At 42.0% G+C, this 16,419-nt stretch overlaps 1 protein-coding gene across 2 annotated transcripts in view; it reads left to right on the plus strand.

Annotated features, from left to right (window-relative positions):
• Nucleotides 1-2,023: 2,023 nt before the first annotated feature.
• GOLGA5 (golgin A5) overlaps nucleotides 2,024-16,419 on the plus strand; it is a 28,455-nt gene continuing 14,059 nt past the window's right edge. For both annotated transcript variants that reach the window (XM_008072611.1, XM_008072613.1), the window contains exons 1-6: nucleotides 2,024-2,602; nucleotides 6,373-6,600; nucleotides 8,170-8,389; nucleotides 9,333-9,456; nucleotides 10,888-11,091; nucleotides 14,780-14,950. In XM_008072611.1, coding sequence (XP_008070802.1) covers nucleotides 2,056-2,602; nucleotides 6,373-6,600; nucleotides 8,170-8,389; nucleotides 9,333-9,456; nucleotides 10,888-11,091; nucleotides 14,780-14,950 — 1,494 coding nt within the window. In that variant the 5' untranslated portion in view covers nucleotides 2,024-2,055. The remainder of the gene's footprint in view (nucleotides 2,603-6,372; nucleotides 6,601-8,169; nucleotides 8,390-9,332; nucleotides 9,457-10,887; nucleotides 11,092-14,779; nucleotides 14,951-16,419) is intronic.

A 16,419-nucleotide genomic window follows, 5' to 3' on the forward strand; every position in this document is an offset into this window, starting at 1 on the left:
CCCCTAACTCTGTGCCGGCGCCTGACTTAAACGCCGGCCAGGCAGTTGCGTGTCCCTTGCGCCCCCGCACTCTGCCACTGGGCAGTGCCCGGGATTGCACCAAGGCTTTGCGTCCACGGGACAAGTGCCCAGGGCCCATCTCAGTGTTGGTTTAGTCAGGTAATTAACGTTAAGGCACGTGCCGCAGTTCTAAGGTCTGATTAGCTGTAAAATGGGAGGCATGGCATTAAGGATTGGTGTCTTTGTTTTATTAGGAGGGGTGATTTGCCCCCAGTCACCACTAGTGTTTACGTGAGAATGACACTTTGTGTCTTTATGGAGTTTTATATGTTCCAGAGCATTTCATCTCCATAGTCACTTGATTTTGTGTAAACTCTGAAATACACAGGCTTGTCAGTTCCATTTTGTGAAGAACAGGCTTAAAGGGTGAGTTCTTGAGGTTAATTGGATTCTGAGAGGATGGATATAGGGAGGCAGGGGTTAACAGATGGGCTGGATACTAGATTGTCTTAGATTTGAGTATCTGAGCTGCCATCTAAACTCTGGAATCTTTCTAAAACTTTTCCACATTTTTTTTTTAAACTTTTCCACATTTATTGCTACTGACTACATAATGTGACTGTGACAATTACATGTGGTAAAGATACCCGTGTACATGTGCAAAGCCTCTGGCACATAACCTGCCCAGCAGTATTTATGAGGGAGTATGTGTGTGCTAGATGTTGAGAATTAATTGGGAAGCAAACAAGGCATGGCCTTTATCCACCCCTTCCCTTCCCCAAGAAGAAAAAAACATGTTTTAAAAAAAAATGTGTCATAGAACATGAAGGACTGAGGGAAAGGAGTAGGGTATGTACAGGTAATGGCCTAGCTTAGGTGGAAAGCTCTCAAGCAGGTAATATTCAGTGAAGACCAAAGGCAGGAACGTTGACTGTGAGAGGTTCTTGGCAAAGGAACAATGTCCACATTCAGGAAGTGGGAGCTGACTTTCTTGCAGTGCCACCTAGATCATGAGAATTCTTCATGACTCATTTATTGTGGCACACAGTGAATATCCAAGTATGTGTATGGTTTTTAATTCTGAACTTAGCATAATATGCACGTGGTAGATCCGGAAGATTTGAATTTTTGAAGATGTATTTTGGACAGATTGTGTATGTGCACACCTAGGTTATCCATACTAGAGCTGCGGTTTAACATTAAGATCACTTTGTATTTTTCAGAAGGAAATGTTTTTCAAGTTTTAGCACCTTAAAACAAACTTCAGAGAATTGTTCTTATTTGGAAAGTAAAACTAGAATTTTGTCATATTGATTTATCTGCTGTTTGGAAACTTATTGTTTGCTAGGGCTGCCATAACAAAGTGCCAGTCTGGGTGACTTGGACAGCAGAAACGTATTTTCTCTCACGATTCTGAAGATTAGACATCTGAGATCAAGGATTTGGCAGAGTTGGTCTCTTCTGGGTCTCTTCTTATCTTGCAGATGGCTGTCTTCTTTATGTCTGTGTTGAAATGTCCACTTATAAAGACACGTCAGTCATGTCGGATGAGGGCCCACTCTAATGACTCATTTTAGTTACCTCTTCAGAGACCCTGTCTCTAAAAATAGTCATATGTGAGATCTAGGGGTGAGGACTTCATAAAAATTTGTAGGCGTTCAATTCAGCATGTAATAGATGCCTTTGTTACATTAAGATTTGTCCTTCATTGAAACAGTAATAAAAATAGCAGTGGTGGTCTTAAATGGTAATGGCAACCACTAAAATGAGTGCTGTGTGCCACGCATTTTGCAGAGTGTTTGTTATCGATTATTTTATTTTCAAACCATCCTGTAGAGTAAGTACACTTATTTTCCCCATTTTCTAGATAACATTTCTCAGCCTCACTTTAGTAGATTGCTCAAGGTCACCTAGCTAATAAGAGGTGGGGTTAGAATTTCAGTCCAACACTGTCTGACTCCAGAGCCTGGTCTTAACTGTTATATTTTGCTGTTCTGCCATACTGATCATTTGATATCCTTTTCACAGGTTTTCCAATAGGATTCTCTCACCATCATGTCTTGGCTTGTTGATCTTGCTGGGAAGGCAGAGGATCTTTTAAACCGAGTTGATCAGGGGGCTGCAACAGCTCTTAGTAGAAAAGAGAACACCAGCAACACCATATATAGCAAAAATACTGACTATTCTGAACTTCACCAGCAAAATACAGAGCTGATTTACCAGACTGGACCTAAACCTGCTTATATTTCTTTGGCAGCTGATAACATTCAAAATAAAAAAGCCACCATCTTAGCTGGCACTGCCAACGTGAAAGCAGGATCTCGGACACCTGTGGAGGCCCCCCACCCTGCTGAAATTGCCTCTGCTCCTAGGCCTTCATCCCAGTTTGTGCGAAGAAAAAAGTCGGAGCCTGATGATGAACTGCTGTTTGATTTTCTTAACAGTTCACAGAAGGAGCCCACCGGGAGGGTGGATATCAAAAAAGAAAAGGGCAAGACTCCTGTCTTTCAGAGTTCCCAGACATCAAATGTCAGTTCTGTGAACAACAGTGTAACCACCCTCAAAACTGCTGAAGACAATTCTTTTGGGAACCCAACCCGTGGTATCGTCCTCTATTTCTTTTAGAATTAAGCAAATTGGATATGTCATCATAGCAGAAACGTTCTGAGAGTATTTCTCATCCACTGTTATGGGATCTGTCCCCTGATGTAAGGGCAGTTTCTCAGCAAAAGTATGGTGTCAACAAGTAAGGTAGCATTGAATACTGTTAGTCAATATGCACTTTATAGCAGGGACCTTTGAATGTTGTCTGCAGGATAACTTTGCCCAACCTAACATCTAAGAAAATAAGCCAAATTTGGCTCTATAAGATATTGTAAGATTTTTTTAAAAGAGGAAACTTCTTTTTGTACTTTATTTTAGAGTTGTGAGGTTCATGTGAGGATGTGCTACGTAAGTAAATTGCCTGCAGGTGAGGTTTGGGTGTCTCGTGAGCCCTGTCTCTCCCTGGCAGTGGACATGGTACCTAGTGGGTTGTGTGCCTAGTGTCAGTTGTTCTCAGTTCTGTGCTTGCAGGCCAGTGTTTAGGGCCTTCTTATGAGTGCAGTATTCAATTTGTTTTTGTGATAGTACACTTAGAATGATGGTCTCTAGCTGCATCCATGTTGCTGCAAAGGACATAATTTTGTTCTTTTTGGCTGCATAGTATTCCATTGTGTATATGTACCACATTTTCTTTATCCAGTCAATCTTTGATGGATATCTGGGTTGGTTCCATGTTTTTGCTATTGTAAACAGGGCTACAGTGAACATACATGTACAGGTGTCTTTCTGGTAGAGCGTTTTATGTTCCTCTGAGTATATTCCCAGGAGGGGGATTGTTGGATTGTATGGTAGCTCAAATTTTAGTTCTTTGAGAAAACACCACATTGCTTTCCACAAATGCTGAACTAGCATAAATTCCCACAAACAGTGTAAAAACAGTCCCTTGTCTCCACAGCTTCACCAATACCTGTTGTTTTTTGACTTTTTTTTCGAGTTGGAGTCTCACCTCTGTCGCCCAGGCTGGAGTGCAGTGACACACTCACAGCCACCCCAGCAGGTCGACCTGCTGGGCTCTGGCAATCCTTCCACTTCAGGCTTCCAAGCAGCTGGAACTACAGGCACACCTGACCACGCCCGGCTAATTTTTGTAATTTATTGTAGAGACGAGGTCTCACCAAGTTGCCCAGGCTAGTCTTGAACCTGTGGACTCAGGCAGTCCACTCGCCTTGGACTCCCAAAGTGCGGGGATTACAGGCTGAACCACCGAGCCCTGCTGTTTTCTGACTTTTTAATGATAGCCCTTGACCAGTGTGAGGTGGTATCATTATAGTTTTGATTTGCATTTCTCTGTTGATTAGTGAGGCTGAGCTTTTTTCCATGTTTGTTGGCTGCTTGGATGTCTTCCTTTAAGAAGTGTCCATTCATATCTTTTGCCTACTAAAAAAGAGAAAATTTTGAAATCCGAATAATACATGTAATTTTGGATTTGAGACAATCTCAGTTCTTTTTTTTTTTTTTTAAACTGGAATTATAAAAATGATAGAAACCTATACTTCACATATTTTCTGAGTTGTGGGTTTTTTTTGTTCCTCCCGCCCATATCTCCAGAAGTAAAGGTGAGAGACTGAACTTTGATCCACGTTGAAGTGTTGAAGGCACTGATTAAGTAGTGAAGTAAGAGCTTAGACCAGGCTCGGTGGCTCAGCCTATAATCCCAGCACTTTGGGAGACCGAGGCAAGTGGATTGCCTGAGCCTGCGGGTTTGAGACCAGCCTGGGCAACTTGGCGAGACTTTGTCTCTACAATAAATAAAGAGCTTAGAATTCTGATTTTCAGTTGTTTAGTTTTCTGTGATATTAACTCGACATCTCACTTGCAAAATCAGGTTAACATGGTAATATGGCTAATTCAGGTACCTACTAAGGGTTTTAAAACAGCACAATAGTTTTTTGTAGAAATTCTTTTCCTTTTTTTTTTTTTTTTTTGTCAGGCATCTCACTCTCCCTTGGGCTGGAATGCTGTGATATGGTCATGGCTCATGGCAGCCTTGACCTCCTGGGCTCAGGCAATCCTGCCTCAAGTTGAGTAACTGGAACTACGGGCATGTCCCACCACACCAGCTAATTTTTTGATTTTTTAAATTTTTTTTTTTTTTTTTGAGACAAAGTCTTACTGTGTTGCCCAAGCTGGTCTTGAACTTCCCAAAGTGCTGGGATGACAGGCATGAGCCACCTTGCCTGGCCCCAACAGTAAACACTTCTGAGAGAAGTGTGTGCCCATTCTGTGTGTCGAGTGCCTGCAAATTATATACAAGCATGGCTATTGGGAATTAATGTCTCAAGGCTTGGTATAAACTTAGTGCAACAATGGAAATAAGTCCATACTTCAAGTAACCTTCCTGAGAATTTCAGCTTTTAGGGGGAGAGAGTCGCTTGCAGATTTGTCACTGGCTTGATTTTATAATGCAGCAAAAAGCAAGGGCTGTCCTCCGGAGAGGAAGGACAACTATGTCATTTGCTTTTTTTTCTCCTGTGCTTACATGATTAGTACTGTCTTCAGTCTGTAGTTTTTTGTTTGTTTGAAACATGGTCTTACTCTGTCAATGAGACTGGAGTACCATGGCACAGTCATGGCTCACTGCAGTCTCCATCTCCTAGGCTCTGGCATTCCTTCCTTTTCGGCCTCCCAAGTAACTGAGACTTTAGGCATGGGCCACTGTGCCCAGCAAATATTTTTATTCTTGTAGAATGGGGTGTCACTCTGTTGTCCAGGCTGATCTCAAACTCCTGGACTCAAGCAATCCTTCTGCCTTGGCATCTGAAAATGCTGAGCCACTGCACCTGGCCTTGACTGTTTATCTAACCTTGTAAAGTGTCAAGTCTTTTGCCTGATACATGTTGTTTTAGTCAGTTTTATCATTTAGATGTAGTTCATTTTTTGTCACAGAATTTTTAATGTAATTTTTTCTTTTTTGGTTGGAGTCTCACTCTGTCATCCAGATTGGAGTGCAGTGGCATGCTCATGACCACTGCAGCCTCGACCTGCTGGGCTCAGGCGATCTTTCTGCCTCAGCCTTCCAAGTAGCTGGAACAACAGGTCCATGTCACCACTCCCAGCTAATTTTTTTATTTATTGTAGAGACGAGGTCTCGCCAAGTTGTCCAGGCTGGTCTTGAATCCCTGGGCTCAGGCAATCCTCTTGCCTCCACCTCTGAAAGTACTGGAATTACAGGTGTGAGCCACTATGCCCAGCTGAGTAATTTAAAATTATACCTGTATTACATTTAGTAACATTAAAAATAAGATTAATCTGAGTTAAGGAGTCTCTGTCTTCTTGAGTAAGACATTTTAGATTCCAGTTTGATATATAATGAATTGCTGTGACTTCTTATTACTCCCTTGCCTGAAAACCTACAGCTGTTTTATCGTGCCTTCCCAATATTTTCTATGTTGAGACTTCTCCCTATTTTTTTTTCTAAAAGCACTTTGGGGGCAAAAGGGAGTTTGAAGCCTTTTGTACCTGAACTCAACCACTCAGATTATCTCTGATGTTATTCTTCCCAGAACAGTATTGTGTTCTCTTTCACCATTCATTTGATGTATCTAGACTTTGAAGCTTTTTAGAGGTCCATAGGCTTCATTGACGAGAAAGAATTTTCGTCAGAAGGAAGCCTGTTGAGAATTTAAGTTTACTTTTTATGGTTATTTTTTTAACTATAGCAGTCAACTTGAGCCAAAAGGCATCCTACCAAAAAGTAAGCTACTAAACCATATGTGTTGAGTATGCCAAAGTAACAGAAACATATTCTTTTTTTTTTTTTTTTTACAGAAGCTGCCAATAATTCAGATTCTGGGACTGAAGTCCAAGAGGATTCTTCAAAGGCAAATGCATCATCAAATGCTGCCTGCAGTGATTACGACCCAGCCCCTCATGATGATAGTAGATCCCATGAACTGTCTAATCTCCGACTGGAGAATCAGCTGCTGAGGAATGAAGTTCAGTCTCTAAATCAGGAGATGGCCTCATTGCTGCAAAGGTCCAAAGACACTCAAGAAGGTAAAGCCTTGTTTAAATTGTTCAGGGTTAGGAGTAAACTAAAACTTAAACTGTTAGAAATTAGATGAGACTTGTAAAATGGTATTTATATTGAAATACAGGGCCTATAATTGGAAATGGGACCATTCTCCCACCAAATCAAAACAGAATATTGGCTTGGTTGGCATCCTAACCATGAGATCTAAGTGAGAGAACCAAACATTAGTAAGCATCTCATTTGATTTACTTATTCTGTACTTCAATCCATTCACCACAGATACAATTAAACAAAGTAGTAGATGTGAATGGGTAGGGTTATAGTATTGCTGTTCCAGGGGCATAAGATGTACATGGAACTCAGTTTGAATAGTGCCCTGGGAATTGTGCTGTGAGGTGGCCCTGGAGTAGAAAACCTCAAAAAACCTGAGATGGAGCTAGTCTCATGATGGAGGTAGTGACAGAAGGTGTGAATGTTACTGCAAGTGTGGCTGAAGAGAAAACAGACTGCATGACTGCTGCCTCTGTGCCCGGGCCTGATGAGGACAGAGTGAGGAGATAGCGGGGAAAGCAGACTAGGAAGATGGCTTAAACCAACTAGTCAGGCTGACTTTAGAAATAGCGTCTCTTTACCCAGATTGGTTTAGACATAGAATAGAACTTTTTCTGAGATCCTGTAAAGTTTGCTTCAGTAATAAATATTTTTTAGTGGCGAACTGCAATAGCAAATGGTATATGAGGGTGTGGAATTGCCATTGTATTCTGAAATAGAGACTGCATTCCTCTTTTTTCTCAATTTCCTAGTCTAAAAGTAACATCTTTTACAAAAGTAGTTGAAAGAAACAGATTCTTTCAGCCGGGCTCGGTGGCTCAGCCTGTAATCCCGCGCCTTTGGGAGGCTGAGGTGAGTGGATTACCTGAGCCCGCGGGTTCGAGACCCGCCTGGGCAACTTGGCAAGACCTCGTCTCTACAATAAATAAATAAAAAAAAAACCAGCCAGGCGTGGTAGCGCTCACCTGTAGTTCCGACTACTTGGAAGGCTGAGGCGGAAGGATCGCCGGAGCCCAGCAGGCCGAGGCTGCGGTGGCCGGGAGCGGCCACTGCACTCCAGTCTGGGCGACAGAGTGAGACTCCAACTCAAAAAAAAAAAAAAAAGAAACAGATTCTTTCCTGTATCTGTCTTTAGGTTTTGCTTTTGTTTGTTTTGTTTTCCTGGATTATGCCTTTGATTTGGATTTCCATTCCTTCCCCTGTCTCTAGCAGAACTTGCCAAATCCACTGATTATTTTAGTGTTGTTGACATTGTGCTATCTACCTACTAGTTCTGGCTCCCAGGTGCATTCTGAAAAATCTCCAGAAAAAACAACATTGTAGAAGAGCAGGTAGCTTCATGCCCCTTACTGATCTGTTAACTGTGCTAAGTGTGAATATTGGCCTTGAAAAATGGATGTCTCATTGGGGTAAAAAATTTAAAGATGTTAAGCTCCTAATTTTGGCAACAAGTGCTAAAGGGACTCAAAGTAGAAACTACATGTGCTCTGAGAAAGATGTGTTTGTTTTTACTTGAATAGAGAAATTTTACTTCTTTATAGAATTAAACAAAGCAAGAGCAAGAATTGAAAAGTGGAATGTTGACCATTCCAAGAGTGATCGAATGACTCGAGAACTCCGAGCCCAGGTGGACGACCTGACTGAAGCTGTGGCTGCAAAGGACTCCCAGCTGGCTGTGCTGAAGGTCAGACTCCAGGAAGCCGACCAGCTGCTGAGCACTCGCACAGAAGCGCTAGAGGCCTTGCAGAGTGAGAAATCTCGGTGGGTAGTTCTCTTAGCAATGCACAAAATGAGGGGGAAAGATTCTCTTTCCGGTACAAGTAATGGTAAACATTGTAGTGTATCCTGTTTTAGGAAATTTTAGTTTTTTGGGAAATTTACAAGAGGGAAAATTTCTTCTGGCAGTATTAGAAATGTATAGGATTCTGAGGCAGAAGGATCATCTGAGTCTGGCAGGTTCATGCTAGGGTGGCTGTGAGCATGCCACTGCACTTCAGCCTGGGTGACAGAGTGAGACTCCAACTCAAAAAAAAAAAAGAAAAAGAAAGAAATGTGTAGGATTATACTTACCTGGCAGGGGAGATACTGTGATCCTGAAGGTGGTTTTCACAGGGTGAGGCTTATCCATTGTATTCCAGATGTGCTGACCCTTGCAATTTCCCCAAATGTGGGAAACATGACTAATAATTTGTGGTAGTGAGGGACTATGTGGAAAAAAAAATGTATAGGATTAAAATGGATTCATTGAACCTACAGATACATTGTTAGCAAATCTGAATTTATTTATTTATTTATTTGTTTGTTTATTTTTAGGGTTAAAAGTGTAATTTTATTTAGATGATACTTGTACAAAAATAGGGAATGCATCACGAATGTGTGTGTCATCTTTGCACAGAGGCCATGCTAATCTTCTCTGTATTGTTCTAGTTTTGGTATATGTACTGCCGAAGCAAGCACAGCAAATCTGAATTTAAAAGCATTTGAATAGTGTCATTAATCTTTCAGTACATAGTGTGTGCTTATATTCAGATACCGAAAAATATGTATTATATTCCATTAGAAAAGAAAAAGATTTCTCCAAGTATGTTTTAGTCAGATCACCTGTTTTATACTTGATTAATAAGCTAACACTCTAAAAGTTATTTCTGCCTTTTTGCTTGTACACTGTGGAGATGAGTTACTGACATGAAGTCTTTTCTTTTAGAATAATACAGGATCACAGTGAAGGTAGCAGCCTGCAGAACCAAGCTCTGCAAACTCTTCAGGAGAGACTGCAGGAAGCGGATGCCACCCTGAAGCGAGAGCAGGAGAGCTACAGGCAGATGCAGGTTAGAGTCTGCTGTTATCAGGAGAAGGAAGAATAACTACACAGTTTCATAACACATGTACTTTTTAATAGAACTCTGCAGTGCATTTCAGAAAATTCTGTTTCTGTGACAAAAATCAGTATTTAAAAATTCAGCTTGATTCTTGCTAAATTTATTTTATTTTATTTATTGTATTGAGATACAATTAAAATAAATAATATGCAATGAAGCCGGGCACAGTGGCTCGTGCCTATGATCCTAGCACTTTGGGAGGTGGAGATAAAAGGATTGCCTGAACCCAGGGATTCGAGACCAGCCTGGGCAACGTAGCAAGACCTTGTCTCTACAAAACATCAAAAAATTAGCCAGGTGCGCATCTGTACTCCCAGCTACTTGGAAGGCTGAGGTAGAAGGATTGCCTGAGCCTAGCAAGTTGAAGCTGCGGTAGCTGTGATTGTGCCACTGCACTCCAGCCTAGGTGACAGAGTGAGAGTCTGCCTAAAAAAAAATTGCAATGGAGATATACATCTTTTACTTAATTTGTGCAACAATCATTACCATTATTTGATTAAATGCTAATGGTTGGACGTCTTCTTTTTAAACTTAAGCTTGTGATTCCAGATTAATGTGGTTCATTTATTTCAAGAGAGAATTGTACATAATATTATTTACAGTGCTATCGTTAAATGAATTCTTGCATCTAGTTCAGTCTCGGCCCTGTCTACACATTAGAATCACCTGTGTAATACTTTCTGCTGCCTGGTCCTCACACCCAGAGAGTCACATTCCACTGTATGAGGTAGGACCTAGGCATTGGTGCTTTGGTTTTATAAGATTCACAGGTATATCTAATGAGCAGTTAGGGTTACAAACCACTGGCCTGGGCTCTCTTTTCAACAGGTGAAAATAGTTCAGTCCTGAAAGTAAATGTCAGATAATGTGCTTTGTTTTGTTTTTTAAGTTTTTAAATAATGTATTTTATAACACAGTATATCCAAAGTATTATCATCTCAACATGTAGTCAGTATTAAAAATTACTAATGAGAATTTTACATTCTTTTTTGAATACTGATTCTTTGAAGTGTGGTATAATTTATACTAACTTACTAAATTGGAAGACATTACAGCTAGACCAGACCTAGTATCTAAGTGACCAGGTTCGCCTGGGAAATTTCTTAAAAAACAGAATTCTACCTGCATCTTGGCAACTTTAATTTAGTAAGCCAGGGAAGGGCCTTGGGCGGCTGTATTTTTAACAGACTTTCTACTGATTTTGATGCATTGCCATGTTGGGGAGCCACAACCTTGGATTTCCTCCTCTTGAACTCCTAGCAAATGAACTTTTCCCCTCCCTATTATGTTGTTGGCTGAGCTAATACATCCCATAGGATGTCTGAATGGATGGTTGTAAAGTTGCTAAGTGACATAATATGATATAAAAATTTGTCGCAGAGTGAGTTTGCTGCACGCCTTAATAGGGTGGAAGTGGAATGCCAGAATTTGGCAGAGGCACTTACTCTGGCAGAAAGGAAATACACAGATGAGAAGAAGAAGGTTGATGAACTGCAGCAGCAAGTCAAGCTGTACAAGTCAAACCTGGAGTCCTCCAAGCAGGAGTTAACTGACTACAAGCAGAAGGCTACTAGAATCCTCCAGGTAAAGATGTTGAGATGCTCCATTAACCAAGATACCCACTGAGATGCATGTTGGTACTATGAACTGGTTGCTTATGTTTGGCTTGAGTAGTTTGCTTCAGATGCCCTGCTCCGCTTAGATGTCTTATTAAAAGGATGAAATATCTCTTGTTCTACCACTGCTTTTTAATTAATTCTTACCACTGCTTAGTTTAGGCCTTCAACCTGTCATCTTAATTACTGCAATGATCCCAGTGTTTACTGGTGAGTAGCCATTTGTCCTTCCTTGTTGACCCCCTGTTGGATTTTTTTTGGAATGGCTGTATCCAGCCTTTTTCTCTCTTCCTTAGACCTAAGTGACCTTACCCCTCTCCTTTGATTTAAAAAAACAAACAAACAAAAACTATGACCATCTAATACAGTCCTCAGCTTCTCTTTTCTGTGGTTCTTGTACATTTTTTCTAGGACGATTTTCCTGTCCATGCCTGAATTCTGTCTGCTCACCTCGCTTAAGCCCTCTCTCCACGAGTCTGTCCCCTTTCTGTCTATGTCTCTCTCTGCAGCTGCCCTCTAGCCCAGTTTACTTGAGAGCATGCGGTTCCTTCGTGGGAAAATGAAGAGTAGGGTCTTGGAACTCCTGCCTAAGAAAACAGTCTCTTTCAGCTTTGTGGCCACTTTGAGCTTCCCTGTGCTGCTTTTTTTCAGTGTCAGCCTAATCAGAATTGTCATCTGAGTGCTGTCTTCATTCTGTGGAACTTAATAACTTTAACTCCTACTGCATTTCTGAAAATTCTTCTCAAAAGTGTTGATAACCTCCATGCCTGGTCTCTGTCCTTGTCTTAGTTTCCATGCCCTTGTTGGGTAGAGCGTTTGGCTCCCCCTCCTTGGGCCTCTGCCTCCTTTGCACTCACACCACCATGGCTTTCTCTTTGTCCTCTTCTGATGCTGTTCTATCTCTCTTGGGCCCTCTTCCAAATTTCCAGAGAGTAGGAGTCCTCTTAAGTTCTGTCCTAAACTCTCTTTCGTAGTTCCTCCTTAACATGCTCACTCTGCTTCTCTCTGCCTCTATGTGACTTCAGGCATGTCTCCAGCCCTACCTAACTCCAGTTTCTGTTCAGGCATGGAGTGTTCCAGCTCTCAAATCTGCTTCTCCTTCCATGTCCTATTCTGGTAGATACCATTGCTTTTGGGCAGTAAAGCTTGAAACCTCAGGGTCATTTTTAATTCTACCTTTTTCCTTTAGACTTGAACTCTTGCAGGCTATGAATATCTTTCTTACTCCACTTCCATGAAATAGCATATCCATCTCCTCCAGACCCTTCTTTCTAGTTATTTTTGTTGTATCACTCTAACTGGTTAATTCATTAGAAGGTCTTATTGAGCACCTGACTATTCATTTGGCAGTGATAGGTGTTAAGGATACAAAACTCAAACACACTTCCTCTTCCTTTAAGGGAACATTCATTTAGGTAGAGAGAAACTAAGATAATTGACAGGATAAGGCTACTGAAGCAGTACAGTGGGAGCTTGAGAGAAGCCCATAAAACTTGTCAGGGTTGTCCAAGGTCACTCACTTTGATGGGTGAGAGGAAGACTCGTGGCAGGAAGAGATTTCATATGGGACAGCCTAGGCCAGGGCAGGGCCTGAGGTGCTGCAGCCAGTTCCCTGTTGCTGGGACATAATGTGTTAGTGATTAAGGGTTGGGAGATGAAACTCAGTGGCAGGCAGGAGCCAGGTCATGGAGGGCCCTGTATACCTTGCAAAGGAGCTTTGATTTGAGCAGCATGATGAAGTTGAGTGTAAGACCTGTGGCAGTAGCAAAGGAGCCAAGGAGCACTGGGCCTTGGTCTCATTCATCGCTGTATCCCCAGGACACCCATAGTACCCCTGGAATCCGAGGAAATTAGGAATCATTGAAGGGATAAAATGTGGGATGGTGAGGTCAGAGGCATGTAGATAGTTGAGAGATGATTAGAAGAAATAGCGAGGACCTAATCTAAATCTAAGAGATGTGTTGGAGACAGAACACAGGAGACTTGGAGGGTTGGTTGGAGGACGGGGGAAAAGGCAAGTGGAGTCTGAGTGTATGAGTGATGTTCACTTGTACTGTAGAAGGAAAACAAGGAGAGTGTGACAGATGATGGTGAGTTTAGAATTGATGTGACCTTGAGATGAAAGTGTTGGAAGGTAGTTGGACATATAGACCTGAAGCTCAGGAGAGAGGGTGGGTGCTAACCTTATGGGAGAGGCTGAGGTCTAAGAATACATTCTTGAACGTCAGCACTTACAGGTTGGGCAAAGAAGAGCCTGCATAAGAAAAACACTGAGCAGGGAGCAGGCAGATGTTAGGGAACTGGGAGTCATCCAGGGAATCTCAGAAGAAGAACACTGAGAGGGGAGCGGGCAGGTGTTGGGTAACCAAGAAGGGACATATGTCATCCGGGGAACCTCAGAAGAAAAACACTGAGAGGGGAGCGGACAGGTATTGGGGAGCCAGGAGGGGACAGATACCATCCTGGAAACTGCAGAAGAGAAACACAGAGGAGAGCGGGCAGGTGTTGGGGAACGAGGGATGGATGGATGCCATCCAGGGGGCCTCAGAATAGAAACACTGAGAGGGGAGCAGGCAGATATTAGGGAACCAGGAATGGATGGTTGCCATCCAGGGAGCCTCAGAAGAGAAACACTGAGAGGGGAGTGGGCAGGTTTTGAGGAACCAGGAAGGGATGGACACCGTCCAGGGAGCCTCAGAAGAGAAACACTGAGAGGGGAGCAGACAGGTGTTGGGGAACCAGGAAGGGACAGACGCCATCCAGGGAACCTGCACAGGGAGCATCTCAAGTGCAGAACGGTCGGCTGGCATGGCCCTGATGTAATGGAGGAGTACTCTGGGGTTTAACAGCAAGAGGGCCCTGGGATCTCACAGGGGGATGCCAGGGTTGCTGACACTGAAGACATGAAGTCGTAGTTGGCCTAGCGTTGGATGTGAGGATGGGTACAGCAGCTTCAGGGGTGTGAGGTCAGGAGGTTTTGGTTCTTCATTTTTAAAAAAATACCTTAAAATTGTATAAATGATCGTGTTTATTATGGGAAATTTGAAATATATCAGAAAGTTTAAACAAGGAGGTGGAAATCACCTATAATTCTACCGCATAAAAGAGGGGAAATTATTCTTGAGGAGAGTAACTTTAAAATATTTATATTTGAGGTGAAGAACGGTTGGCCCTACTGCTGTTACTGCCCAGAAATGGTTTCTCCTCCTCAGAACTTCTCAAGTAATCTACCTGTGTCCCTCTTGCAACTTGTGTTTATGGCCTTCCACTGGATACTTGTACCCTCACTTTCAGTGTGCAAGGTGGAGGATCCTGTCTTGAATGAGAGACGTTAGCTTTGTTGCACAGAACACTTAGCACAGTGCCAAACATGTACTTGTTGAGTGGAATGTGATAGCAAATAAAAAGCGTGAGATTGATCTTGTTTACCACAGTTTTCAACTATAACATGATTGAGGACTCAACACCAAGGACATGTACCACAAAGCTCCATTGCTTTCTTTATCCATGTGAATTTAATAGTCTGTGCACCCTCTTTGATGGAGATAATTGGAATGTTTCCATGGTGGGTTATTTTCTGTGTATAGGTGACATTCAGTACAGAAGCTCATCTTTGCTTTGCTTAAGATGTTTAAATCTTTCTTTTTTCATAATAGTCGAAAGAGAAATTGATTAACAGCTTAAAGGAGGGCTCCGGGTTTGAGGGCCTGGACAGCGGTGCTGTTAGCAGCGTGGAGCTGGAGGAACTGCGGCACGAGAAGGAGCTACAGAGGGAGGAGATGCAGAAACTGATGGCTCAGGTGCAGCAGCTCAGATCTGAATTACAGGTACGAGTCCTGTAGCTCTGTGGGCACTGCTGACCCCTGGCTGCTTACAGTTTGAGAGGTGGTAGAGTCTGTATCTTGGGGAAGGGGCATTAGTACAATACCGTGTGAAACTTCTGCTGGAATGTTAGTTATCACATAGAAGTGAATCTGAAGCAGTGGGTTTCTTGTCCATCCTTTGACTGTAAAGTTATAGAAATAAGAAACGTGGGTAAACCAGATTCATTCACTCAGTGAATGGTTACCTAGTGCCCGACATGTGCCTGGGCTTGGAGTATAGTAGAGACAAGACACAATCTTTATATTTATGGAGCTTACATTCTGGTGGTTAAAAGCAAATCAGACTTGGGCTTAATGTGAAACTGGGAAGTTTTCTCATATGAGAATGGCCTCAGGAATGGTCTTTTAACTAAAATTTTATCCATTATCTTACGTGAACTACACAAAAAGTGGAAATAGGGTATCTTGTCTAGAGCATAGTCTTAAGTATCAGACTTATTCATTAAAGTAGGACTTTTTGTTGTCTGTAAATTTTATTTTTTGTTTTTGTTTATGAATTGGAGTCTCCCTCTGTCACTGAGACAGGAGTGCAGTGGCACATTCACGGCCACTGCAACCTGACCTGCTGGACTCAGGTGATCCTTCTGTCTCAGCCTTCCAAATAGCTGGAACTACAGCCATGTGCCAACACACAGTTAATTTTTGATTTATTGTAGAGATGAGGTCTCGCCAAGTTGCCCAGGCTGGTCTTGAACCCATGGGTTCAGGCAATCCTCTCACCTCAGCCTCCCAAATTGCTGGGATTATAGGTGTGGCCACCACACCTGGCCTATCTGTAAATTTGAAATCCAAAGAATTGTGTCCTATGAACTTAGAAATTGGGTAGATGTAAATTTATTCATGCCTATTCTATGTCTCGGATGAGATTATGAAAAAATATGATTTGTTTTATTTAATATCTTATCCCAGCATCATTAATGACATTGACTCATTTTCTTACCCTTTCTCAAAATTTATGAAATCTATAATGAAAAGTATTAGGTCTAGGAAAATGGAAGAATTATTAATAATTCCAGTCGCTGTCATTACTGAGCATGTATGTTCTAGATACTACACCAAGCACTTATATGTATCCTTAACGTTTATCACTTACCCATAACCCTCTGAGGGAAATGATGGTATTCTCATTTTATAGTTGAGGAAATTTAGGCATGGAGAAAGGAAAGTAACTTGCCAAAAGACTAGTGAGGTGGCAGAGCCAGAGTTAGAACCCAAGTCTTACTCCAGATGTGTTTTTGACAACTGTGCATACACTCTGCCTCTCAAGAATTTGCCTGATTTAGTCAAATTGATGACAAAGACTAATCTACCTTCTACTCACCCCAAAAACTCAAAGGTAGGGAAAGTTAATTGTAATTACTGCTTTTTCCTCCAAGTCCACAAGTTGTGTGAGTTTAGAGGATTGCACTGTG

The sequence above is a fragment of the Carlito syrichta genome, unplaced genomic scaffold (assembly GCF_000164805.1).
Source record: "Carlito syrichta isolate Samal-C Ts95f unplaced genomic scaffold, Tarsius_syrichta-2.0.1 Scaffold315360, whole genome shotgun sequence".
Classification (NCBI taxonomy): Eukaryota; Metazoa; Chordata; class Mammalia; order Primates; family Tarsiidae; genus Carlito; species Carlito syrichta.